The sequence below is a fragment of the Platichthys flesus genome, chromosome 20, assembly GCF_949316205.1.
Source record: "Platichthys flesus chromosome 20, fPlaFle2.1, whole genome shotgun sequence".
In the NCBI taxonomy this organism is placed as follows: Eukaryota; Metazoa; Chordata; class Actinopteri; order Pleuronectiformes; family Pleuronectidae; genus Platichthys; species Platichthys flesus.
The window spans coordinates 6679350-6705598 of NC_084964.1; the positions used below are offsets into that span (position 1 = coordinate 6679350).

The following is a 26249-nucleotide window of genomic DNA, read 5'->3' on the forward strand; positions in this document are numbered from 1 at the left end:
ACGGTCAAGGTCTTTTCCTTTTGATAAGCAAAAATATGAATTCAAACTGATAAAATACCCAGAGAGCCGTGTTATCATTCAAATCTGGAGTGTGTGACTTTTACATAATAAACATCTGTTCCATTCAAGTGTTTGCTAAACAAGCTCACATAATACTGATTAAGCCAATCAGCACCAAGTAAATCTCTGTGTTTTACAGTAAAGCACAGTTGTGGATGTGATGTTGACATTCCTCCTCTAGCACACTGAGATTCTCATTCCAAACTCGGAATGACGCTTAAATCTAAAACGACTATAGTAATAAAGGTGCAACTTAAAGTGCTGTTTTTCTGTTATTTATAGAACAGATGAAAGAAATTAAACATAAACCCGCTTTCAGACCACATGGTCACTCGTCTTTATTTGTCTGAGTTAGGTATCCACAGTGTCTCTTTAAACTATAAATAAATATTCAATATTTTTGGTACAGTGATTCAATGCTGCATCTCTTAAAGTTGTGAGACCTGCCAGAAGGGTCCTCATTCCTCCTCCAAGGCTAAAACCATTTTAAAGAAAAAACATATCGCTGGATCTGCCTGTTAATCAGGCTTAATGGGTTCTCTTTTTGGTTGTGTCCAATCCCTCAACGACATTTCATGGAAGTAGTTTTTGCGTAAACTTGCAAAATAACTAACAAACAGAAGAGGAGAGCATCACCTCCACCAACACAGATAAACATATGAACTAAAGACATTTTCTGACTAAACACAGGGTCAGTCTTGTTCAGTCTCTGGTCCTTCAGAGATCCAAGCCTTCCTTTTCACAGGGACTCCATCACTGATCCGCCTTTTTACCCCCTCCTCGCTCCTGGGTCTATCGTTTGTGTACGTTAAATGTTCTCCTCCATATCCACATAGAGGAGCTCCTCCTGAGAGCTGGAAGGCCCTTTGAGCTGCATCGGCGGAATGAGAACTCCCAGAATGCCACGCTCTTCTTCTGGGGAACTCACCTGAACTAGGAGAACCTGCAGGACACAAGCCACAGATTCCAGATGCAGGTTTGGATGTGACAGAAGAAGGGTTGTCGCTAGACGCCTGAGGCAAGACTGAATCAGAGTCAAGACAAGAGCCTCTTGTGCGGGGAAAGATGCAGATTGATGCAGCGGAGGAGTGAAGAGTGGACAGATTGAGAGAAAAGGAGGATGGGAGGGAGACACGTGGCCTCGGGTACAGAAGACTTGTCTTCCTGTGTCTAACTTCTCCTGTGTTCTTTACTGCTTCTACTTCTTTTGGGTTTGTTGTTGATTCTTCAAATCTTTTCGCACTTTCTTTGTCGATACTGATCCACCTCTCCCTGCTCCTGGTTTGGGCCTCCTCTAGCTTCATTTCCAGGTTGTGAACATCCTCGGTTATCTGATTGACCCGATCAAAATGAGACAGCAGAGCGGTGACTCTGGGGAGCAGGCGGTCCAGGTAGGGCAAGGCGTCCAACCCAGGCTCGGACACTGATGAGTCCTCTGATCTTACAGACAGAGCTGAGGACAGGGGACGGGGTGATGAGAATGAGGAGGACAGGGAAGGGGAGCGGTAAGAGGGGAGAGTCGACGAAAAGGTGGACAGATGGGATTCCGGGGAGGATCTGGAGGGAGGGATGTCCATGCCTTCAAACTTCACACTGTGCCTGAACTATAAAAAGGAAAAAAAAAAAGCGTGTCATCAGCAACAGAAGATTCTCAAATACTCAGTTGTCCAACAAATGCACCAAATCCACTCCACTATTTACCTTCTTAGCCTTGCTGAGTCCCATCCACAGCTTGAGTCTCTTGATGAAAAACTCCACCATCTCATAATCCTGAGGTTCAATAGTTGGATGGTACAGCTCAGCCTGCTCTGCCCTATAGCACACAGCAACAGTGATATGAAATGTATCAGTAAGCAATGAAGCCCACTTAAGGCACTAATCAACCTGCACAACTTAAATGAGACATATTATGCAAATATTCAGGTTCATCATTTTAATTTGGGTTACATGCTGTAATGTTCACAAAACACTTTTCTCATACAGTCCAGCTGCAGCTCCTTCAGCCTCCTTTGCACAAGTAGTCATGCTTCCCAGAGGTCCCATGATTTCATTGATGTATCTCAGCGATTATTGGATGGATGCTGTAACATGTTTAAAGATTAAGTTTCCTCTAATGACTAGTCATGTCAGAAATGTCTTGACTTTATATCACCACCATCGGGTCAAACATTTACTTTTATGAACAAAAAAAAGTAAAGGTAGTTCTATTTCCACCAGCCTCTCTGTAATTGGTCTTCGATGATGGAGAAATCGAAAAATTCTAACAAGCACTTGGGTAAGATTCTGTAATAAAGACCCGATAATGTACCTGTATGCACGGATGAGAACAGCTCCACAGAGTCTAGCCAATAGCCAGAGACCTCCCCCCATCAGTAGTAGTCCATAGAGGGGTCCCAGGACTGCGTGAACCCTGCATAGCCTTTGTCGAGCTATTCGGCCACGTAGGCTAGACAGGACAGAGACACCGGCTTCATGCACAGACTGGAAGCCTTCCACCGAATGGGAGAAGAGCTGAAACAAAGACAAAGCTAATCTAACAACATCTCCTCTTCATATATATTCTACCCAGTTGAGCTTTTCTTTTCGTACCATGTTTCCGAGATGAGTGCAGAGCATGAGCAGCAGCAGCAGTAGGACAGTCACAGCCCACAGCTCCCCCCAGGCTCTCTGCAGCACTCGGCCTATCACCAGCCACCTCCGCACAAACCTCAATGTTCCCAGCAGCTGGGGTACACAGCAGTGGCATCGGGTAGACATTTAAAACAACGATTAAGCTGTGTGTGGAGCAGTGCTGCTGTTTAATAATGAAGCAGAGCTCTCATTTACCTTTAGAACAAGCAGAGTGAGCAGAACAGCAGCGCACTGAGACGACCTCTGAGCCAGAAGGGCGGCTCTGTGGAAGTCGATGAAGTTGTCTGGTCGGTTCTGAAGCTAAATGGAACGTACAGGTTATTGTAAGGATGTCAAGGCCACTCACAGAATAGTCGTCTTGTACTCTAAGAGAATTTTTTTATATCAATATTTAATTTCTACCACTGAGTCTACAAAGAGTAGTGTATAAGAAGGTTAACAGTTTACAATGGTGTGGAGGGTGATGTCAGTGGATCCAAAATGTTTTCGCTTTTAGTTTTTTACCTCAGAAACACATGGAGAGGCACGAGACAGGAAGCAGAACTGCAGGGTAGCCGTCGCAAATGACAACAAGGCCAGGAAAAGCTGTAACCAGTGTCTGCAGTGGTGCAGATACTGAGCATCCTCAGTGACCATGGACCACACCTCCGACAACAAGATGAGGAGAGCCGAGATGAGGAGGAGAACCTGTCAACCAAAGTCATAGCATCAGAGCTAGGAAACTACTTCTTTGAAGCGTTTGCTTAAGGATATGTATTGCTCCTCATTTCTTGTTCATTTTTTGTATTTGAAACACAGACTGTGTATATAGATGGAAGACATGACTGCTCCTCAAAACAGAAGCCAAAGCATCCTGATCCCCACCTAGTGGCTCGTTGCGGCATAGGTTACAAACTCTGCCTCCTCCATGTAGGTGAATTGGACATGAACCTAATTAAAAAAACAATGTTGACTTCAAATAAAATCTTTTCAAAGATGTTTTTTGACATTTAACATAGTCCTTATCACACTGGTGTTCATCCAGGTTCATCTTTCCATTTAAGTTTAGTTATTTGATGCTATAAAAACTTGGTGAAGCATCATGATTGACAGCTGACACTGACTCGTGATTGGTCAAGCCTGTGCATTGACAGGATCTGCTTTGGCTCCGCTCCCGATTGCTACTGCACAAGCTACAATTGAGAAAGATGGCAGTCTTCGTATCCGTGACATTTTGGCTTAATTTCTGGATAGTGGGAAGAAGTGGAGATATGCCATCTTTCTTCATATACAGTCTGTGGTTTGAAGGGATACTGTGAATGTTACCGTGAGTGCAACCCGGAGGTCCAGTCCAGAGGAGGGCGAAGGGATGAGGAGTGGATGGATGGAGAGGAAGGAAGTGACTCCTTGTGTGTGAGCCCATTGGAGTTGAATGGAAACACACACAAACAAACCAGAGTCTCTGTTGTAGTGTGTGAAATCAATAGAAAGAGTTTCAAACCTGAAACAGATCAAATAAAACAATGAAAAAATTAAAAAGCAAATCATTGTTATTGTTCTTAAAATGAGATTCTATACAATTTAACGTCGGTCTGATAATGGATTGTATTCAATATAAAAACCCATTTGGGGTTAGGTTCATCAAAAAAAGTTGTACCACGGATAAAAGTGACACGATGGAGAGTGTTTTGAATTATAAAATATTTTACACATTATGCAAATTCTATTTAGTCATCTTGTTATTCTGTATTTGTTCTCAAATGATAAGATGCTTCGATGGGCTGACACGCCTCATTACTGTCAGAAAGGTGATTCAGCACTCAGAGGAATCAACAGCTGAACAACTGTAGAATAAAAGATTTACATGAACACACATCTTGTTGAATCTGTAACAAATCCACTAACATCTTCCTGCCCCAGTCCTTCATGTGTAGGTCAGCAAGGAGCTGACGCGTCCTCTCACTGCTGTTTCCCAGGAGGACGTCTGCCGCGTGGCCGAGCGTGCCTGTGTACTGCAGCTGTGGCAGTCCCACTAGAACCAGTGAGGGGTTTTGGTGCAGCTGTGGCACCAAGGTGTGATTTATCCACTGCTCTGCATCTGACCAGCTGGAGATAAGAGAGAAGGACTTTCTGATTGTTCAAATACTTTGATTAGCCAGTACTGCTATAACAGTGACCTCTTACTTAGAATGTACTCAACAATTTGTATTCATCTAGTTCATTTTATTTTGTCATATGTATATTTTATACTGTGGATTGGTAATATGTTGTGTTAAGGAAGGAAGCAACGTATTAACTCTGCTGCTGAAATCACATGATTTTATTCACAACACACAGAAACCAGCGTCGGCTCTTATCACCACAAGCTCTTGACATCATCGCCGGGGTCTTCTACGTGTGTGGCACCACTTTCTCCACGGGAGATTTTTGATTTATATTTGTTTTTCTATTGCGTCATCCCCATCACCCCACCTGCTCGCTGGGAATCCAGCGGGGGATCCCCTGCTGTGTCAACTTTTTAGGGACTTTCAACGAGAAGGCCAGGCAGAGAAAGTCCATAGAATCTAATGAGCCTCTCATCCAGAAGAAAAATCAATGTCTATCAACTGGTTGACCTAAGCTCTGACTGCAGAGTCCCACTCACTTAAGTGAAACTCAACTGAACTATTGATTTAACCCATGATCCAACTCACTGGTGCATCAAATAACTTCAACCCACAGCTGTGATTTAATTAATCCTGTTGAGAAAGATTTGCGAAAAACTACAGTGTCCAGCCATTTGATGAAATGACTGAGCTTAAAAACTAAAAACTAAGTGTTTGTTACCAGTTCTTAGAGAATCACATCTGTGGAAATGAAAGGGCTTTGGGTTGGGAGAAGTGGAATAATAGATTGGTTCTTATTTCATGGAATCGGTCTGGAGACAGCAACATAATATATATTATATTGCAAACAGTATCCTTACATCCATACAGTTTTGGACTGTTTCATTTAGTCTGCATCCAAAATAACAGAGAAATCTAATTATCTCAAGATGTCTTGTACTTGGCCTGTTTTTCAATGCACAACAAAAACTGTTGATGCAGTTCTGTACAGCACTGTATTAATAGAGCACAAGAAAGGCAGCTTTTTTATGTGGTGTATTTCGTTTCTTTTTATATCACACGCCTAAAAGTGCTTAATAATGAACGTGAAAAGTAAGAAACACAAACAGAAGTTTATCTGAAGTTTCCTTTTTTGGATTTGATTATGTGAAGAATTGTACATGAAAAAGATGAAGAGAGAAGACCTTATTAGTTTGTGTCCTTTTCTTAATGTAGTAACAGGATCAGCATAACAACCATTTTTACTGATGCTGCACAATGGAAGTCAGGATGAACCCCGGACCGAGGTTGAATTTGTCTCGTGGAGAAAAGCCGACGTCTAGCAGCATTCTCAGTGTTTTTTTTATTGTTGTTGTATTTGGTGTATAGTGTTTTATCAGGATGAGTGAGTGAGTGAGTGTTGTGCTTACTCTCTGAGTGAAGTGAGGTTCGGGGCTCCCAGGGGTGCTGTGCGAAGATGGCCCCTGAGAGCAGATTGCAGCAGCCTGCCCTGCCTCTCTTCTACACTGTCCTGGTAGTTCACCATCAGCACCAGCAATAGAAACAGCAGCTGACACACACAGTGCTAGATAAAAGACAAAGATTAAAATTATAAAAAAGTGTTTCAATTCCTCTGGAGACAAATTTTCCACTTTGAACTTTGATTGTTATCTCACCCTCATGAGTGATCGCAGAGCTCGGACTTTGCGCGCCTCATCTTTAGCCTGCAGCAGCCCGTAGCCACATGGTGGCCGCACCTTTGCACTATGCTCTCCAAATGCCCTCACCACACTGGTCTCCTGGGCCAGCTGGTCCTCCACCTCTGGATCCACAGGCCTCCACAGCATGGTGTAGATCAGTGCCTGCACACACACCTGAGCGGGCAAGACGGAGGCAAATCAAAGCAACTGTCCACCAAAGATCTGCCCACGCAAGTTAAATGGATGACACGTCTGAACTCACCTTGAGAGGCTCCAGCAGCAGAGCAGAGGTGAGGAACGCAGAGAAGGCCGATATCAGCCACATGAGAACTACATTTCTGGAGAAGAATGTGCCGTAGAGTCCGACCACAGCCAGGCAGGCTCCCAGCAGAACAGCCACCAGGGGGTAAATCACACGCAGTGTCCAGGTGGGGAGCAGCCAGCGGGGCTGACCTCGAGAGACACCTGGGGTGGAGGAGTCAAGCAACAGAGAGATGTTGAACACAAACACCAGATATAATAAAAAGATACAAACTTAAAGAAAACTGGTTAATATAGATAGCAACAATTAATGAATGTGGATAAGCAGTTTAACTAGCTACAAGGTGGCCTATTGGCTAAAAGTTCAAATAGTGAGCTATAAGTAATTTATACACAGTTGGAATAGTTTGATTAATCAGTAGATGTTGTATGAACTTGACCCAAATATCTGCTTTGATACAATAAATAGCACTAAATACCATGTAGTATCAAATCTATTTAGTGGTTCACAGTTTGATGACATACGGCGTTGACTAGGTGGTGTGTGAGTTAGTCTGACAGAGTAGTGGGGTCAGAAGTGAAGATGGTACCTATGCGTGTGGTGGAGGAGGAGCGAGTGGAGTCAGGAGAAGGGCTAGGCAGGAAGGTGCTGGCCACTGAGTCAACAGACAGCACAGAGGGACACTTAAAGAGCCCTGCCTCATACTGGGAGGAGGACTGGGAGTCTGGCATGAGGATCTCTGCACCACAGAGGTACTTGTCCTCACTCTGATCCGACCAGCTGCTGCAGGAGGTGCTCTGTCTAAAAAGGGCGATAAACACCGAAACATAAAGTTCTGCATGAGAGTGTAGAGGCATGAAGAGAAGTGATGCTTACGTGGCTGTAAATGAGGATGTGGTTCTGGGTGAATCCCGGCCGCTGTCTGAGTTGCTGTTGGTTTTGTGAGTTCTGTCCTCAGCTGCTGCTGCTGCTATAGACATCAGCAGATCCTCCTCTGGCACCAGGGACATACATATACAATTAGGAAACATTTAAATGTTTACTTTCAAGAAATGATAAATAACAAACATTGACTAGATAATATAGAAGCTAACTACTGGTTACAAGAGAAATAAATCCTTGTTTCCATCAATGAATATATGGATTTCTGATGTTTCTCACCGGACAGAGTTAGAAATGTTGTCAGATTGTGGTTGTAAGTTTGGACTGGTTTTGCGTTCATGGTGAGCAGCTCCTGGTCTGCTGCAGTTGGGGATGGATACGAATCTGAAGGTTCTTTTGAAAAGGGATATTTGAGAGTTGAAGAGACATGAGTGATGGGTGAGTCTGCGGAGGAGGGTGAAGCCAGGTTCAGCTGCATCAGGGCCTTTTTCCTCCTCAATTGGCGCGTGGGGCCCAGAGTTGGTGAAGACATGCAGAGTTCGTGGGCTGGGGTCATCTTGGTGGGACATAAATCTACCGGGAGATTGAGGAGGCTGTCACAGGACGGCCATGCCACCACATCTCTGTCTGTCTGGGGCGCCAAGCCAGAGGCCGCCCAGAAGTCCAGGATACTGGAGTCTAACACCTTGCTCTCCAGTAACTACAGACAATTACAAGAAACACTTGTGAAGTGATCCTGAGAAACGAAACGGGAGCAGAAAAACAAAAAATGTGTGTGTTTCCACATTTGTGTGCGTTGCTCTCACCGATGAAGGACTTCCTTGGGTCAGGCTGGAGGAGTCTGGCAGAGACAAGAGTGACGAGCTGGAGAACTTTGATTGGTCAAAGTAAACATCCATCTCCACAGAGTGACAAATGGGAGAAGGAGGGACTGACATGTCCACAGTTACCTGGGTAAAACACACACACAGGTGTGAGTTGTGTCTATTAAATTGAGGGCAGATTGACATTCAATTGACAGAGATTGATTTCCTGCAGACTTACACTAACCTTAACCATAGTTCGTACTTGCCTAACTCTAACTATAAAATGTTTTTTTCATCAATTTAAAAAATTTACATTATGGAGACACATCCCCATAAAGTGACTGTGTAAACAAATTCAGGTTCTCATATCATGGGTAATATCTGGAACAAACATACACGCACACTCTCACACACACTCACACACAGGCAGACATGACACGAGGCAACATGACACAACACACACCTGCTCGCTGAACATTTATTACTGTGTTACTTAAGATAAATAGGAAACACTCACTTATATTGTTTCCACACTGAGATAAAACTGTTTGACGAACAAAGCATATAGACACACGTCCAACACACTGGTGCAATGACCTCTAATCAGCACCACACTGATGGCACGTGTTAGAGCATATAACATATATATATATATATTTATATATATATATATAAATGACAGTGTTACAATATATCAAACTCTCTCCAGCAAAATATATTTAAATACAATTCATGAAAGTTTTATCAGTTACCTGACTGTGAGCTTTCCTAAACAGGAAACAGAGGAAACACTGAAGAGGAAACACCAGTGCTGCAACAGTCATCCCCATGGCAACCGTCTCCATGTTCACCAGCAGCTGGGCTGACACTGGTCCACTTGTGGAAAAGACACACAAATCATTTTCCTCCTGTCAACTCAGCAGAATCTTCAGAGAAATCTTAAATTATTTGCAGTGCGTTGACTGAATTATACAAAGTCCTGCGTTTGTGAAGAACACACTGAAACATTGATGTTTTACTGTAAAGGAATTTACACCAGCTACTATATTATCTGACAGATATCACATTATTAATACCTTCTTCTAAAATGTTTGACTAAGTCATCTCACCTGATCCCCTTGGAGCCCACAGCCCCAAACCACAGAGCCCCCAGTGCCAAGTAGAGGTGGAGCATGAGGGCGCCGCAGGTAACCCTTTGACCCCTGGTGAAACGGCTGTGAGCAGGACGGTCCCACAGTGACAGCCACAGGTGGCGCTCTTTCACCCCGAACACCAGCTGGGAGGTGAGGACCCGTCGAAAGCCACTGAGCTCCTCTGGACCTGCATAGAACGAAATGAAGAACCAAAAAATATGGTGTTTCTTCAATTTAATTAAAATAAATAGCTTGTTTCAAACAAAGGGTCATCTGAACTGAAAGAAGAAAAAGCTCATATCGATTGTTAAAAATGAAAACATCATCCTGAAAGAGCACCCAGCATCGCTCCGTCAGATACTTTTTGCAGTTTGTAAGAATCTTTTCTTACATGAGGCCAGAACTTCCTTCTCCACAGTGTCATTCTTCTGATTCTCCACAGAGAGCCAGTCCTCCAGCACGAAGAAGAACATGTGGTCCGTCTGAGGGTCCCACACCACCACATGCTGAACGTACCAGGAGGGCTCCAGACCTACGTTTACAGATAGGAAATACAAAAAATGCAGTGGTTTCTTGTTAAAAGTGTTTTCAAAAGAACAGCAATATGGGAATTTCATATAGGTTGATTTTGTAGTATTTAAGGGTGGGGTCTATTGGGGGAAATTGAATAATTATTCAATGTTTTCATTAGTGTAAATTAATAAATTGAGCATTTCCCCTTCCACAAAGTCCGTAATGTTGCACTGTCAAATTTCTACAGGAGCCCAGATGGACACACTAGATTAATTAGTAACAATTCCAACACTGGATGGCACTAAATCTTTTTTTAGCTATTTTTTCTTGGTGCCAGAAGGCCATATTTAGATTTGGTAATCTTTATGAGAAAAGAATGGTGCAATTATAGCATATTACTTTAAAAGATGTATATTCTTGTAGTTAGCATGTACCTGTGTTGTCGTGCCATATGCGAATTTTCCAAACCTCTCCCAGGTTGTCGTCTGTCTCCAGGTGAAACTGGTCCAGGCTTCCGCGTTGAAACGCTCCATCCCTCTGCAGATGGCGAGAGCCGCTCTTGTTCACACCGTACAGACTGATGCCAACATGTGCTGTGGTGCCTGATGGGTTATACCACAGCATTTAAATCATCTACATCATATATAGTCAGAGGTTTCATTTAATAAACGTGAAAATGCCCTAGCTAGTTTCACTAAAGTCATACAGTTATTATTTCTATGTCTCTGTGGCTTGTCTTTGGCTGACCTGCTCCACGCCTCCAGCCGGTTTTGACCAGAACCCTGTAGTGGTAGAGTCCCGGACGGCCACACAGAGGGACCTGGCTCAGTCTTAAGCTGTCCAAGTGGTCCAGTTTATGGGCGATGAGACCCACTAGCAGGTGAGTCAGAACCAGGACGGCACACACAATCCCAACCACTGAGTTACGCACAGGACCACCTGACTAGAGAGATAAGACACGCAAAGAGGGAAAAGAGAAAGAGCCTGTTGATGAATATACACTTTCCTATAGTCTGTATGTGGGGAATGGATTAGACCAGTGGTTCTCAACCTTTTTTCAGTGACGTACCCCCTTTGAAGAAAAAATTCTGCCGAGTACCCCTTGAGCAGCGCAAAGCATTTTTGGTTGAAAGAAAGATGTAATGTGATTTATTAGTCCTTGTAACTAGACACATTCAAATTTAAAACTCCATCAGTTTCCATAACATTGCTTATTTGTAGTGGTCTCTCTTAAACTATTTGGAAATAAAAAGATATAAAAATAACTAGACTTTTATTATTATCTCAATATAAATAAAGATTTGTGCACATCAAAATAATTATCAACTTAAAGTGACCTCTTTTGGGATCATAATAAAGATATGTTCTCAAACTGAACTCATTAACTTAATTATAGCTAAACACTTCTTCCCAAAAAATGTATCATTAACTTAGTTTTAAATAAAAGATTAGCTCAAAACATATTTTTTTTATATTTATCATCTTAAAATATCTCGTTTAAGGATCGAAAAGAATACTGACAGGTAGCTTGTTTCCGCAATACAACAAATCCTGCTGTATTAACCACAGGATTAACCACATCCTGTGGTTAATACAGGATGAAGACAATGTCTACATTCAGATAGACATTGATATTCAGATATTAACCCAAATGAGGTCTGAATATGACAAAGCCATGTAATCATCATTTGCTGATTAACTCAAACTCAAAATAAGCATTAATCCCATCAAGACATGAAGTATTCTGATTTTAGCCATATTATATAAATGTATATGTCCTAATGGAATATTCATAGTATTTAGTGATATCAATAAACGACAGTTACCAACTGCTTGCTGACATTTCCTGGGTATAAACAAGATGGAAATGAAAAGGAGTTGTAGATTTTGCAACACAACTATTTCAGGTTGGTGTTTTAAAGGTGGCAAAATAATGTTGGACATAGTAGTGGATGTAATGAACTGCTTAAAATCTGTCTTTGCTCTGTATTAGGGACACAGTAATATAAAGGGGATATTCTTTAAGCAATACATGAAAACACCATTATGGAAATAATGTCTTATTCAGAATAGGTTCACTGTAAGAATATTAAACATTAAAAGTCAACACGAAAACAAATCAATAACGTTCTAAAATGATTTAGTCTGTTTGACGCCTTTTACTGTATTTAGCCTTCAAAAATCATTATACTGTACATTTGTGAAGATTATCTTGAAGCATCATGAACTTCTATTAGTCACAGATCTAATTTTCTGCATTAATACGAAAGAAAAATGGCTCTACTACAGCCTCAGCGCCTTGACATACCGGTGGCAGCAGAACAACGGCCCCAGGATGGACAAACAAACTGGCCCCAAATATGGTGAGATGCTGGGTGAGACAGTGAGCTGCCTGGAGTGTGCTGCCCTCCAGTGGCTGGAGACCCTCACTGCTCCATCGCCTCTCCTCCACGCTGTAGTACTGGCACAGAGAGCTGAACACACACACCGACACGTGGACCGGCCCCCCCTCGGGCACAGACGAGGTCAGGTTGACGGAGAGAGGCTCGTCTGTCCCGTGTAACCTGTTGCAGGAGAAAATGCTGTCATGATCCTTTATTCATTCAGACGGTAACTGAGCTAAGGAGAAGACAGGTGACCCACAATGGAGACAGAAAGATGGTTTCCTCTGAGGAGCTGGTCGGAGCAGAGAGAGTGAGAGCCCACTCTTTCTCAAGGGATCCCAGAAATGCATTAGTCCCTGGCACCGTGGAGCTCACTTCTATCTTGACATGTCCCGAGCTCACAGAAGTAGATCCTAGAAATGCATAATGCAGTTTGAAAACAGCCTTTGGAAATTCATAATTCATGCTGAAACTCACATATATATATGGTGAGGTTAATATAATAATTATGGAGGCGCTGCAAGATCGACCTTAAAGATATTTCCCTCTAATACATTTCATGTGTCCCAGAAACATCCCAGTCAATGCTTTCCATTCATCAAAATACTCATTATTTATACTATTTATACTTAAACATGTTGCTGTGTAAAATACTCTATTGGGGTAGGGCAGCCCACTCAAAGAAATCAGGTCACTAAACATGCCTGATTACTTTCATCAAGATAAATGAATGATTCTCTGGGAAAACTGTGAAAATGTTGAAAACTTCCATTCTCACAATGTTAAAGAAGATGAAGAAAAGTTCCTGGATCCGCCCCCTAATCTTCCCCCATACAACATCTACCCTAACACTGATGAAAATATAACCTTGGTGCAGGTATAAACAACTTTGGAGCCTTAAAAAAAGGCTTTAAACAGATAAGAAAGATTGGATATGTCATATATAAAAATTATTATAATATATATGGTTATGTCGTACATAAGAAGTATATCAATATATACTTTACATACTAATATGAAAATAAAGAAAATAAAATTTTTATTAAATTCAGATGGTCAAACACTCAACAAGGAAAATAATGTGCTTTACCTGGAAGCAGACTGAAGTTGAAGGAGATGTATAAACCTGCATGTTCATCCAGTGCGTCCACAGCTTTTACTGTGAAGTTCAGCTGTCCTTCAGTGGGAAGCGTTACAGTGAGACATGTCTCATTCCTGTTTTCACCTACTCTCCCATCTGCCCCCTTGTCTCCCTGTCCCACAGGGTACTTGTGGGGCAGGGTGACCTGTATGGCTTGTTCACTAGCCAGATCCCTGATGGGTATGGGCTGACCCTGAGGAGTGGTGAGCTCCATGGCAACCAGAGAGGTGGAAATCGGAGGGTCAGCAGCACTCAGCAGAGGGTTGGACTCCAGCGCTCCGTCTGTACCGAACAGCACCTGCACCACCTCTGACCTCTGACTCCTCAGGTGAGTGGTGAGGGACCTGGGGATATGAAACGGACATATCTTTGACCCATCAGCCGATGACGACCGAGAGGAGACGACCTGGTGATGGTTGGACTGGTTTGTCTGGTGAGTACAGAGGAGGTCCGTGGGGTCTCCTTGAAAACCAACTGTGTTGATGTAAGGGGTGGAGAGCAGAAGAGGATCCTCGCCGTGAACACGTGAACGCATCAGAGTACGCATGAGGGCTCCTGCGTGGGCCAGGGCTGACAGGGCGAGAGTGGAGGCTGACTGCAGGGAGGTCGAGTAGACTGGGTGAGAACTGGAGGCACTGGCTGATTCAGACACTGCAGCCAAGGTGCTACCTGGAAACACAGAGAACAGAGCAAGATTCACCAGATCTGAACATTTATGCTGTCACTTCTTCTAGACAGATGGATTCTTTATCGATCCTGAGGGGAATGTAGTCAGCGTGTAATGCAAGATGAGCACCTAAGACATGAAGGATGTTTCTTCCTGTTTCAAGAGCTGATAAAACACCAGGACTCATCTGTTCCTCCATCACAAGGATCATCCTCCCCACAGCTTCCAGAACCTTCTCCTGGCAGCCTTTACATACCAACTCATCAGGGACGGCCTGGAACAAAGAGTAAATAACTCAACATGAATTGTGTGAATTACTTGAAAATTGGGAAAATATATATCTAAAAATATATAGTTTTGTTGTGAAAGGGTTTAGGGCTACATGGTCGTCTTTGTCTCTTAGTGTTGGCATTTATGAGCAAACTATTGCATGTAAAACTAGAATGGCACTCATCAGACATCATACCTTCCCTAAGGCCCAACAGTATCCTTATGAAACCACATCTAATTTCACTAGATCCAGATTTTCGTTTGGATCGGCACCAAATTGCTCACACTTGAAAGAATCAGTCCTTTAATTGTGCCTGATTTAAAAGAAATCAAGATCCTTGGATACCACATCCCTCCATTAAGTTTCGTGATAATCTGTTCAGTAGTTTTTGTGTAATCCTGCTAACTAAGAAGAAAGCTAAACATACTTATAGAACAAGTCAGATTTCACCAATTGTTCAACACAGTCACAGTTGTATCTCTGTCAATACTGTAGGTCTGATTTTTAGTTGTTTACAGTTTGCGTGACTTCTTATCCTACCTATGTAGCCATTGTAGGTAAGGCAGAGGCATAAATTCAGTTTACAACTCTAAAAGTAAAAAATGAATATCTCGTAAAATGTGCTTATTTGCTTTATTTCACCAATATATAACTACACTAGAAAACTAAGTCATATTCCCAATTTTTTTTCAATTTTTCCAAAAAGGAGGTAGTGCTCACTTACGGTTGCCTGTGCCAACGCTGAGCTGATCTGATCAACATCCAGAATGGAGGACAAAGGGAGAGAGGCCAGGGCTTTAGACACATTTACCCGGATCTCCCTCCTGTCCATGAGCTCCTGGGGGGTCCGTTCAGACTTCATCTGTTGACAGGGGTGAAACTCATTATTTTAAATCTCATGTCTATGATTTTTTATAATCCTCAGTTATCATGTTATCTTGTGGTGGAGAGAAGCTAGTGAAATATGACAGGGACACACTACCTGATTGAGCTTGCTGCTGAGGGCAATGGAGTAAGGAATGAGCTCCTGAGGGTTGCCATGTTGGACCAGAGCCCACAGCTCCGTCCGGCTCTTGTTTCTGAGCCACTCACTGGTGATTTCGTCCTTTGCTGAGTTTTTAGTGGTCAGTGTCCTAGAGAGTTTAGGAATCCAGAAGAGAGAGAGTGAACTAAATCTTGACTACGACAATGGGCGTGATGTATTTCCCACCGAGGATTTTCCCTTTTACCTGTTCAGAGCAATGACGTTTGAGCCGAGATGGTCCTCCACCAATACAGTGACTGTGATGAGTGACAGTTCTTTTTCTTGCCCTGAACGTCCCATTGGAACCAGGCTGCCAAATGTTGAGCGAGTTCCCCTGGGAAAGAATTAAAATGCGCTGGAAACTTATTTTTTAAGGGGAAAATTTATATTTTGGAATATTTTAAAAGTTTAGGCTAGGATTAAACTTTATTTCTGTACTAACAGTTTAAAATGGAGGCCAGTAGTCACCTGTACAGAGTAAGTGTGGGGCACTCTGTGCTGATGGGCTGACATGGGGCCACCTGGAAGGTGTAGATCAACTGAGAGGCCTCACTGTCATCATCTCGCCAGCCTACCAAAAAATTACAGAGAGCAACTTTGACACTGGAATTAAGACAAGGTAAGATAAGATGAGATACAAGTTTAAGAGGCAACACAAAGCATTTTCTTCACTAACCTGTCAACATTTTAAATGCATCAAGAACAAGGCGAAATGGCACAATAAAGAAGGAGTTAAAAAAAAAGGTACTGACACATGTTGGACTGTGTAACACACTGCGGTACCTGAGCAGTTGTAGGTGACCACTGTCTCCAGCAGACGTATGCCAGACTCTGGACTCAGATTACAGAGGCCTCCGTGTGGAGGATTGTTAGGTTGTATAGTCTGACTGGCGCTGCCCCACTGACCTCCACCAGGCTGAGAGACATTGAGAGTGAAGGTGTAACTCAGTCCCGGCTGGAGGACGCCTGAACGCACCACCAAGTTAGGAGAACGTGTCCCTGTGGAGGGAGCGACTTTATCAAGGTCAAGTGTGATGCCAGTCTGGACTTCAGCGCTCCATTTGTACTGTGGATAGACACATGATTAGGACACAATAATTAAACCCTGCAACGTTGATTTAAATGTCCTATAACAATTGAATAATCTGAGCAGATAAAGAAAAAACATTCAGGGAGCCATAATTATCCCACAGCAACTTATTCCTGGATTTGTAAACAATTACACCTGATTTGTATTTTCCTCATGAGACAACCTTTTACCAGATTTTTACAGAAAGGAAATTATGAAATTAATTAACATCAAGTGACCTAGTGTGCAATTGTTTAAGAAACATTACTTGAGTCTGGTCATCACATTGTTCGCATCGTCCAGCAAGGATGATGGCAGTGTTGTAACTGATGTGTTGAGAGGAGGAGTGGCCAGAACAGGACACACATTCCACAGTCACACAAAGCACAGGGGCTTCACACACAGTTACCTAAAGAGAAGTGATTGACATCATCAGCATGAATAAATCCTTAAAATATCATCACTTCAAACAGACTCAGAGGAAAACCCCTGTGAAGAAAGTTCTGGATCTTGTTTGGTCAAAAAGCTTTTTGCGTCTGTGACAAGTTCTTCCAAAATAGCCCAAATCTTGAAACAATTAAAATGCAGCTGCAGAAAAAGCTGTAAATGTGGGTAAAATGGGGCAATATCATGTGGAACACTCACAGTCTGGTTGACGGATGCCGGCTCTCTTCCTGCCTTGTGTACAGTGAGTGTAAATATGTAGACTGTGCCTGGGTGCAGCTGATCGGTGAATAAAGTCACTCTACTATTGTTTCTCTCAATGGGCTGTTTCACAATATGAGGCTTTGTACAGTTCTGTAAGTACAAGAAATCGCATGTGTTACAAGTGTAAACATTGTGTATCAGATGATTAATACATCACACCTTACTTTTTACTGATACACAACCTACAACATTGTGAGTTTGCTATAACATCAAAAGTCCTTTACCACTCTCATGATGGTCCAGTGATATTCTAGCGTGTCCTCCACTCCAGGCTCCGTATCAGGGTCATAAGATTCAGATCCGTCCAGGGTGAGGTCACTGAGGCTTGGCCACAGTTTGTGCGAGCCTCCCTTGATGACAGCTACCAGCGGGGAATGGACCACTGTGATGATAGCGGTCCGTTGGACATATACAGGAGTTTCCTGGAGTGTAACGGTGAACACAAGGCAATACTGTCCCACGTCAAGAGTGTGCCTCGGGAGTAATAGTAGAGGAGAAGCTGCATCCACTTGACTTCGAAGAAAGACTTTGTACCCAGGCAAAGTGGTAACATTGGACCCTCTGTATATCTCCCATTGGTACAGGGTCTTGTAAGCAGAGCAGTTAATGTCCACGCTGGCTTCAAAGAAACCTGGTCTAGATCTGTAGATAGTAGATTGGCTCTGGACTAGAGAAGCTTGAGGGCTGGAACACTGGAGCTCCTCCACCTCCATGTGAAGCTGTGTGGACACGTTGCTCACACTGTTGACAACTTTGACCACAACACTGTATTTTCCAGCAATTGAATAAGTATGATTAACTGTTCCCAAGTCTGTCACCAAAGCTTTAGTGGAATCTCCAAAGTCCCAGAGGTATCTGACGTTACTCCCTCCACTTACTGTCGTGAAAAAAATAACATCGTGTCCCACAAATTGTCTCTCTGAAAGACAAACAAGCTTTATCTCCTTCACCGGCCACTCCACCGAAGCGATCTCATTTAGCATCTGGGAGCAAACACTGTTGTTGGCTACCACACTGACAGACAGTGAACCACTCTCTGGTGGAGTAAAGATTATCTCTTGACCAATCAGCCATGTAGGTTTGAAGCCCACCAAGTGAAACATCCAGGTGTAATTAACTGGAAACCCACTTTGCACCTCTGCCTTGAAATGGATTCCTTTCAGAGCTTCGAGTGCAGCAGAACTACTGTTTACAAGTCGCAAACCTTGAATGCGCTCAGTGACCAGAATGCTGGAAGACACCTCTGAGCTACTGACCAGGTTCCAAGCTTCCACTGTCACAAAATATCTCCCAGCTGGAAGGCTTAGTGAGAAGTGTTGCCCTTCGAGAATGGCCTGGCTGTGAATCCAGTCTTTGTTTTTAAGGGTTATAACAAAGCTCACGTTGCTTCCTTTGGAAATTGTCGTCGTAAAAGTAACTTCTTCTTCACTGCAAACGGAAGATTTGCTTATATTCAACAGCAGATCTTTGATTCCATCCTGGACAGTGATCCTGTGAGAAACCATCTGCCAATTAATCCCATTGGAGACATTCAAAGACACCTGGTAGATATCGGGATGTGTAAAAGTGTAGATGAAAGTTTGATTAGAGGCACTCAAAATGTTGGTTTTAGAACGTCTAACTTCCCAGTCCCAGTTCAGGTCACTCCCCTTATGAACAAGCCCACGGAGGGACATAGCAACACTTGCATTGATATAAAATGGACGTGTCTTTCCTTCAATTTCAAAGTCCACTTCTTGGACATCCTCCTGGACTATGAGCTGTTTGGTATCATTACATTGGCTGAGTGCATTCTGAACGACCACCGTGACAAGACAATCACCCAAACTTGTACAATTGTGGAGAAGAAAGGGTTCACGTGTCTGCAGGGGTGAAGGATTAAAGTTTGTATACCAAAGGTACTCTAGGTCTGACCCTGTAACAACAGACACAGATATATTAACTAATTTACCTAATGCCACAATGTTGGAATGAGAAGTAATATGTGCACTTGTCACACGCTCTACTGCTATTAGAGAAACAGCGGTTGTGGCCTCACCCAACCTGTTCGAGGCTCTTACATGAACTGATAACCCACCAGGCGTTTCAGCCAGCAGATGGAAAAGCCTGCCATCACCAGTGATTTCTTGGTTTATTCCACTCTGTGCAGCACGCCAGTGATATGTAACATTGGAGCCTTTGGTGACTGAAGCAATAAATAGCAGTTCCTCTTGCGTAGGTGCATATTTCATATTGGTCAGACTGGGACATTCAATGTGAAGACCCTCTATTCTTTCAAAGACCTCAATGATAATAGCTGCCTCCCTTCTGCTCACCAAGTTCTGGGCTACAACCCTCACTTGATACACTCCTGGTTTGGGGAAAGCAAATCTAAATTGATCGGTCCCCTGTTTGGTTGAAGTTAAACCATCAACAGACCAGTAGTAACTGGTGCTACTGATTGCACTACCAACTGCAGTGATCAGAGTCTCCTCTCCTACTACAGCATAGGGCGGGTTGCTGTGAAGGGATAGGTCTGCAACAGGGAGTAACACATTGACTTTGATGGATGCAGACTCTCTGCTCACCAGGTTAGACGCTGTGGCAGTAACTGTGAACTGGCCTGTCCAGGTAAAGACATGTGACACGTTGTGGTTTGGCTCCATCAGAGAACCATCTCCGAAGTCCCACAGCACAGACACATTGCTTCCACTGCAATCAGCGACCCAAAAAGACACTAATGAATGGACTGTCAGTACGTCACTTTGACTATCATGTCCCACAGACAGTTTACTCACAGGTTTCTGAAGGATGATGCTAACTTTGGCTGTTTGTTTACTAACGTTATTACTTGCCATCACTGATACCTCTTCGACGCCTTCATCTTTAAAGACAAAACACTTCTGAGAGTCGTCCATCTTGGCAGTGGGTATAGAGGAGTTGCTAGACCACTTGAATTGGTGACCTGTCACCTGATCGGGGGAAACTAACACCCTGAAGCACACCTCTTCTCCTACTGCTACAACATCCTGTGATGACTTCACTGTCAAGTTGGTGATTGGTGCCTCAACACAAACACTTGTATTAAATGATACAGATGAAACCAAGCTAAACACTGTGAGGCTAACGTGAAAAATGCCGGGACTTAGGAATGAATGCATGGCTGTGGAGTGACCTGTCACTACATTGACAGGGGAGCCATCGCCAAATTGCCAATGGAAAATCAGAAAGGCTATTTTCCCAGTGACCAGAGCAGTGAGCTGTGCGTATGTTCCATTTATGATACATTCTATAGGGAGAACTCCACTAACAGCCAGACTATAGACTTCGACCCTGATGGACTGCTGAGCTTTGCTGATGGAATTAGAGACAGTTACAACCACTGAATAATCCCCTGGAGATTTATAGATGTGTGAGATGGAACCATCTGTAAGGTTGCCCTGTAGGGACCCATCACCGAAGTCAAAATCCCAGATGAGACTCGTACCAGTGGCAACTTTAGCTCTGAAATCTGTGGCAGAATTTACTTCACTAGGTTCGCTGTAGCTAATGTTTAATCCAGAAATCTCCTCCATCACTTCCAAGAGGAGGCGAGTGGTCAGGGCAGCCAAAGTGTTGTTGGCACACACTGTGACGTTAAAAAGTCCGGCAGATCCAAAAGTGTGACGCACTTTATGCTGGATGCCTTGGACATCTTTGGAGCCATCGCCAAAGTCCCATTTATAGAAGACACCAAAGGTGGAGGGCTCTGCGGCTGCTTCCAGAAGAAGTGTGTGATTGACAGTGGGCACTGCAGGCGAAGAGGAAATGTGGATGTGACCTAACCCGGGGCGGACGATAATCTTCATTGATGAGCCAATTTCGTCAAATTGATTGGAGACTTGGACATGAAGTGTTAAGTCACCTGTATTGAACAAAACAGAAATATAATTCAATCTGATGTACTTAATAACACAGAGTCTAACGGTGTCATTATTGATCGCATCAGAAGTTTCAGATCCTATATTAAGTGGTCTTGAAAAAATTTGTATTGCATTTTGTCGACCTGGGGGCAGAATAAAATAAACTGTAAACTGTAAATCTATCTAGATATAGATAGAGAGCAACATTTGCATTCATTTGTAGTTGTGTTAGCGACTTCCTCGCATATATCAATCACATTAGCTTTATTTCTTATCCTGCACGAAATATCTGTTTTTCAGACATATCATTTTTCAGATAGGGTCCCTTCAACCAATATTCAAAATTTTCAATTTTCCTTTTGATCTCATTCAGGGAATCTTTATTGTAATTTATGCAGCATGTGTATGTGTGTGTTTACCTGGATAAGAATATGTATAGTTCACCGAGTCCTGGACCAACATTTGCTTCTCTCCACTTTCCATAAGGCCATCCATGGTCTGACATGGAGCAGCCTGGGTGTGGCTCACCTTTCCTCTGCCGTCTCCAAAATCCCACCTGCAAGATTTTAGACCGGATAAAAAACATTTTTGTTCCAGTTGCAGGTGGTATTCTCTGTCATTTTTCTCTGAGGATTTTTAAAGATTATTGATGAAAAACACATTGTGATACCTGAAGGTGACTGGCAGAGAGATGTCCACTTTGACCCTGAGGGTGTAGAGGTGGGTTGCATTCACAGCTACGACCTCCCTGACAAACAGGAACTCTGGCTCAGCCAACGGAGTCGGTTCATCAGCAAGCAAGATGATCTCCAGGCTCTGGGAGCTCACAGGGTTCAACGCTGTAACCTAATGTACATTTCTAAGATTAATTTTAAAGAAATCTGTTTAGTGACACATCAAAAGGAAGAAACTAAACAAACGCCTTACCTTGAGTTTATACTCAGCAGGTCTCTTGAACGCTACACTGTAAGATTCCCCTTCAAAGGCAAACTGCTCCAGGTGGTCAATAACCCATGTGAATTTGACGGAGGACCCACTCTCCACTTTGGCTGTAAACGACTGCAATATGAAAACAGAGAAGATGCCATTGAAAGAAATGTAAAGAAACTGGGCTACATGTTGGTAAAGTTCATGTTTTCCATGACAACATTCCTCAACGATACTACTCTACATTAGCAAATTCTTAGGCTGAGCTAAAATCAGGCATCTGTATAATTAAGATGCTTAAAACATTATTATTCTGGGATCACTGGCAATAACTAATCATCAAAGTATTATCTTGGAATCCTTCATATATTTTATATAAAGAAAAGAAAAGAAATTGATATTTCTCCCATGATTAGCGATAAATGTGACCTGCTGGTGGCAATCAGTTGCAACAGGATTAATCCTCTGGGGATCATGATCAGTTGTCTTCAAAACTCAAACGTCAATCCGTACAATAGTAATTGACATATTTTGGTGTTGATCAAAGCGCTCGTCTTACTGACATTGCCATCTCTTGACCCACACTGCTAGCACGGGAACTAAAAACTGTGGTTGTGAATGCAAATTTGATGTGTTGTAAATTCTCACCTGTGATGTGTCTGTTAGCATCCTGAGACGTCCGTGAGGCTCAACACGGAGCCCTGTCACTGCCTCGTAGCCACAGACCGTCACACTCACACTATGCTCACGCTGAGCACCAACCTCATCCACCACACTGATATTCAACACCTGAACCCCCACTGAGGGAAGTATGAGAGTCACGGAGGAGAACCATTCATCAGGGGACTGTCTCTCACAGCCAGGCGGAGACGGAGCCACCTCTTCGGGACACGATGAGAGCAAGGGGACCCCAGTTTGGAGCACTGGGGCGGACCATGAGCTCCTTGCTCTCTGTGGGGCCAGGACCTTTACTACAATGAGTGTCGGGGCGTTGATTTGGACATGAATTTGGTTCTTTTGGTCCGGCAGGGGGTGGATGACATCAAGCCTAAACTTAGATCTCGGATGTGGAGGAGGAGCTGTAGTTAGGGGACTGACATCAGGAGGTGTGATTGTCTCTGTGTGGGTGGAACCAAAGATACCGTCGAGCTCAGTACCTCTGTGGAAGGTGTCTATGTACAGTATGCTCAGATCACACACCACCCCGTCCACCCACTGGCCTCCTTGGGACAGTGAAGTCAGGCCTCCTTGCCACCAACCGCCCCATTCGGCCCCTCTGAGGGACAGGTAACTCTGGCGCCAGGAGGAGTTTCGAGAGGCTTCACTGCTGCGGCAATGTAGGAAGGTTCCAGAGTCCCGAGTGTGTTGTATTGCTATTATATCATCAGGGTACACCATAATGGCTGGATCTGGAAGAAGCACCTGTAGCAGAGAAGAAGACAATGATACTGATATTTTGTCTATTCTATTTAGACCCGATTCAAAATGACTGTAGCAAAGTGCAACAAAAGGTCAACTCACGCTCATAGTTTGTAGTTCAGAGGTGGGGTTTATTCTCAGGGACAGGTCTGCCACCAGGTGGTAGAAAGGGGGTATTGGAGGGTATCTTGGAGGTAAAGCAAAGCCACGGCCGCTTGCTGCAGAATCGTAGGGGCTGCAGGGACTGGTGTTGGGCATGCAGGCCTCCAGCAGGTGGCACCAGTACTGACCCACGCTGCAGCCCCCTGTAGTGTTACACAGTGGGACTGGTGAGCAGCAGCTAAACGGATTAAGAAGGGAGCTGCAACCTGAGGAGCAAAGAGGAGATTATTGCCTAAAGTACTCAACAGGCCTGTTTAGTAATACCTGCAGTACTGTAGGAAATACACAACAGTGTAGCTTCCAGACGTGATGTTATTTGTGGGCTGTACCTGGAGGTACCAGGTGGTGGTTGGGGTCGCAGTAGGGTCGGAGGATTTGAACACGGGCCAGCGAGGACAGTGGGCTTGGCTGAACCACTAGCTGAAGTTTTACCAACTGACCTGCATGACTGAACCACAAGCCTGGGAACAGCTGCATCTGTGGGAATATTTAAAAAACAACTATTTAACAATTGAATCATTAACTATTGCCCAAATTACTACAATTTTTCTAATGCACTAAACATTGTTATATAAGCTTACATGCAATATATAACACTTTATTCATTATTAGTCAAGTTAATCAACAGTCATTTCCATTGTGCCACATCATAGATATTGTAATAAAACTACCATTGGTCTGGAATCTGTGTTTTGAACCAGTGATTTCAGTCCTGAGCTGATTAGACGTGTATCATGTCTGTGAGGTTGTGATGTTTTGTGCCTTCTCTTCTTCTGGCCATCCCGGTCACATTGTACGAACCTCCACCGTGGGTTGTCCAATGTCTGGGATGCTGAGAAGTGGTTGTATCTGGGTTTGTGTGTAGATGCCGCTCATGTGAACCAATCCCGTCAGGTAACTGTCCATAGGTGGTAAAGCCTCTGCATGAATAGGGGTTAACGGAAATCACAGAAACACACCCGTCTGTTGTTATTCTTCACACGAGCATCAACCAAATCTGTCGGTGCCGTCCTCTATTGGGGCAGATTGTCCACATACTACATAAATAGAGATTTTTTATGTGTTTTAAAAAGTAAACACTTACCAGTTAGACCTTTTTCACAGAGGTATAGGTATCGCTCGGCACACTGACCTCTTCTCCGCTGTCCCAGTGCACCCAAGGCCATCTGAGTGCACCCCCCCTCACTGCCTCCAGCCCACCGTGCAGGACTCACCGGCTCCACAACCCCAGCCTGCTCCGACCCTTCTCCCCTCAGTCCCTTCAGCCAGACCCACACAGTGGTTTTCCTAAAACAAAAACACACAACACAAAACATCTGCTCTTGAAACAGAGAGGGGTAGAACATGATGTAAATGTAGACACACATTGTTCATATAGGACTCACACAGGAAAGGAGGAGTGGATGAACGTCTGCAGGGCTGGACTGTCAGCAGATGCCAGATCACCTCCTGGAGTCTCTCTGCATGAACGCTGAGCCTCAGACCACGAAGACGTCGCCTCAGACATCCAGTAGCACCGCATGCTGGACAAGTGGATCCCACCTCCTTCTGGGCAGGGAGCCTCTTCTGGAGAGGAAAAATCACATTGAGCTGACAACGTGCAAAATATCAATAATGATATCAACCAAAAAACACATGTAGAGAAACCAAACAGCTGTATTGTGGGGTGGGAAATTGAAAATGTTCCACTCCTGCAAGAATATTCACTGTCAGTTTGTGAGAGCTTAACAAGTGGCGCTCAACTGACTCAGCTCTTTATCAGACGATACAGGTGCCGAACAAGCTGTGAGAACAGCTGTTTGCCAGCCTGATTGTCTTTCTGCATCTAATCTTGGATACACACTAATCATAGTACTTAAACTACTGTAAACTGTTGCTTTAAATGGAAAATTTGAACACATTAGTGCAAATTGTAATTGACATATGCCAGATTTACACAAAACACACCAGGCTGCATATTTTTGCTTCGAGCAATACCACAATTTAGAATGTTACACTGCAACAAATGTAATTGAAAGATCAGCAATACTCCATAAATGTTATTTCACATCATTAAACTGTAAAAATGTATTGTAAATGTATATGGAAGAATATTAAAGTAAACGGTAAATATCAAATATCAAATTGAAAATACTTCCCTAATGCGAAATAAAGACAAAATTATAAACTTTTATAACAAAATGTATAAAAATAATAAATTGTGTTGTCAAAAGTAGAGTTGAAAAGGATAAAACATATAAATGCTGTGGGGTTAAAAAAGTGCCACTTCTACCTGAAATGCAACACTAAATGAGGTAGAAAAAACTTTATATATATATATATAATAAAGGGTAATAACAGGTATTGCCTGGGATGAAGTTCAAAAGTAACTTTCCATGAGTCCACTCTGACTTGGAATTCTCTGCACAAGACACAGATAAATAAACTTTTTAATTTTAGCCTTGATTCATTATTAAATAAATCTTCTCACCTCCAGCTACTGTGATCAAAACCAAACAAAGAATCCAGGGTAGCATCTGCTTTTCTGCCACGAGCGCGCCTGTCAT

General features: G+C 43.2%; 1 protein-coding gene across 1 annotated transcript; it reads right to left on the minus strand.

Moving 5' to 3' along the window:
• Nucleotides 1-397: 397 nt before the first annotated feature.
• pkd1b (polycystic kidney disease 1b) lies at nt 398-26249 on the minus strand. Its single transcript, XM_062414388.1, has 42 exons — nt 26174-26249; nt 25089-25269; nt 24788-24990; nt 24505-24623; nt 24033-24180; nt 23644-23909; nt 22771-23544; nt 22123-22254; nt 21866-22041; nt 21615-21751; nt 17539-21197; nt 17252-17404; nt 16875-17015; nt 16321-16603; nt 16006-16108; nt 15743-15871; nt 15496-15646; nt 15238-15375; nt 14372-14516; nt 13525-14244; nt 12694-12847; nt 12359-12614; nt 10798-10993; nt 10485-10652; nt 9929-10069; nt 9514-9724; nt 9157-9280; nt 8405-8548; nt 7878-8298; nt 7593-7710; nt 7306-7517; nt 6717-6919; nt 6431-6628; nt 6185-6339; nt 4576-4776; nt 3997-4171; nt 3196-3378; nt 2887-2991; nt 2650-2784; nt 2369-2571; nt 1762-1873; nt 398-1664 (listed from the first exon to the last, which is right to left on the minus strand). The coding sequence occupies exons 1-42, from the start codon at nt 26247-26249 to the stop codon at nt 753-755; spliced, it is 12561 nt and encodes a 4186-aa protein (XP_062270372.1). The 3' UTR covers nt 398-752.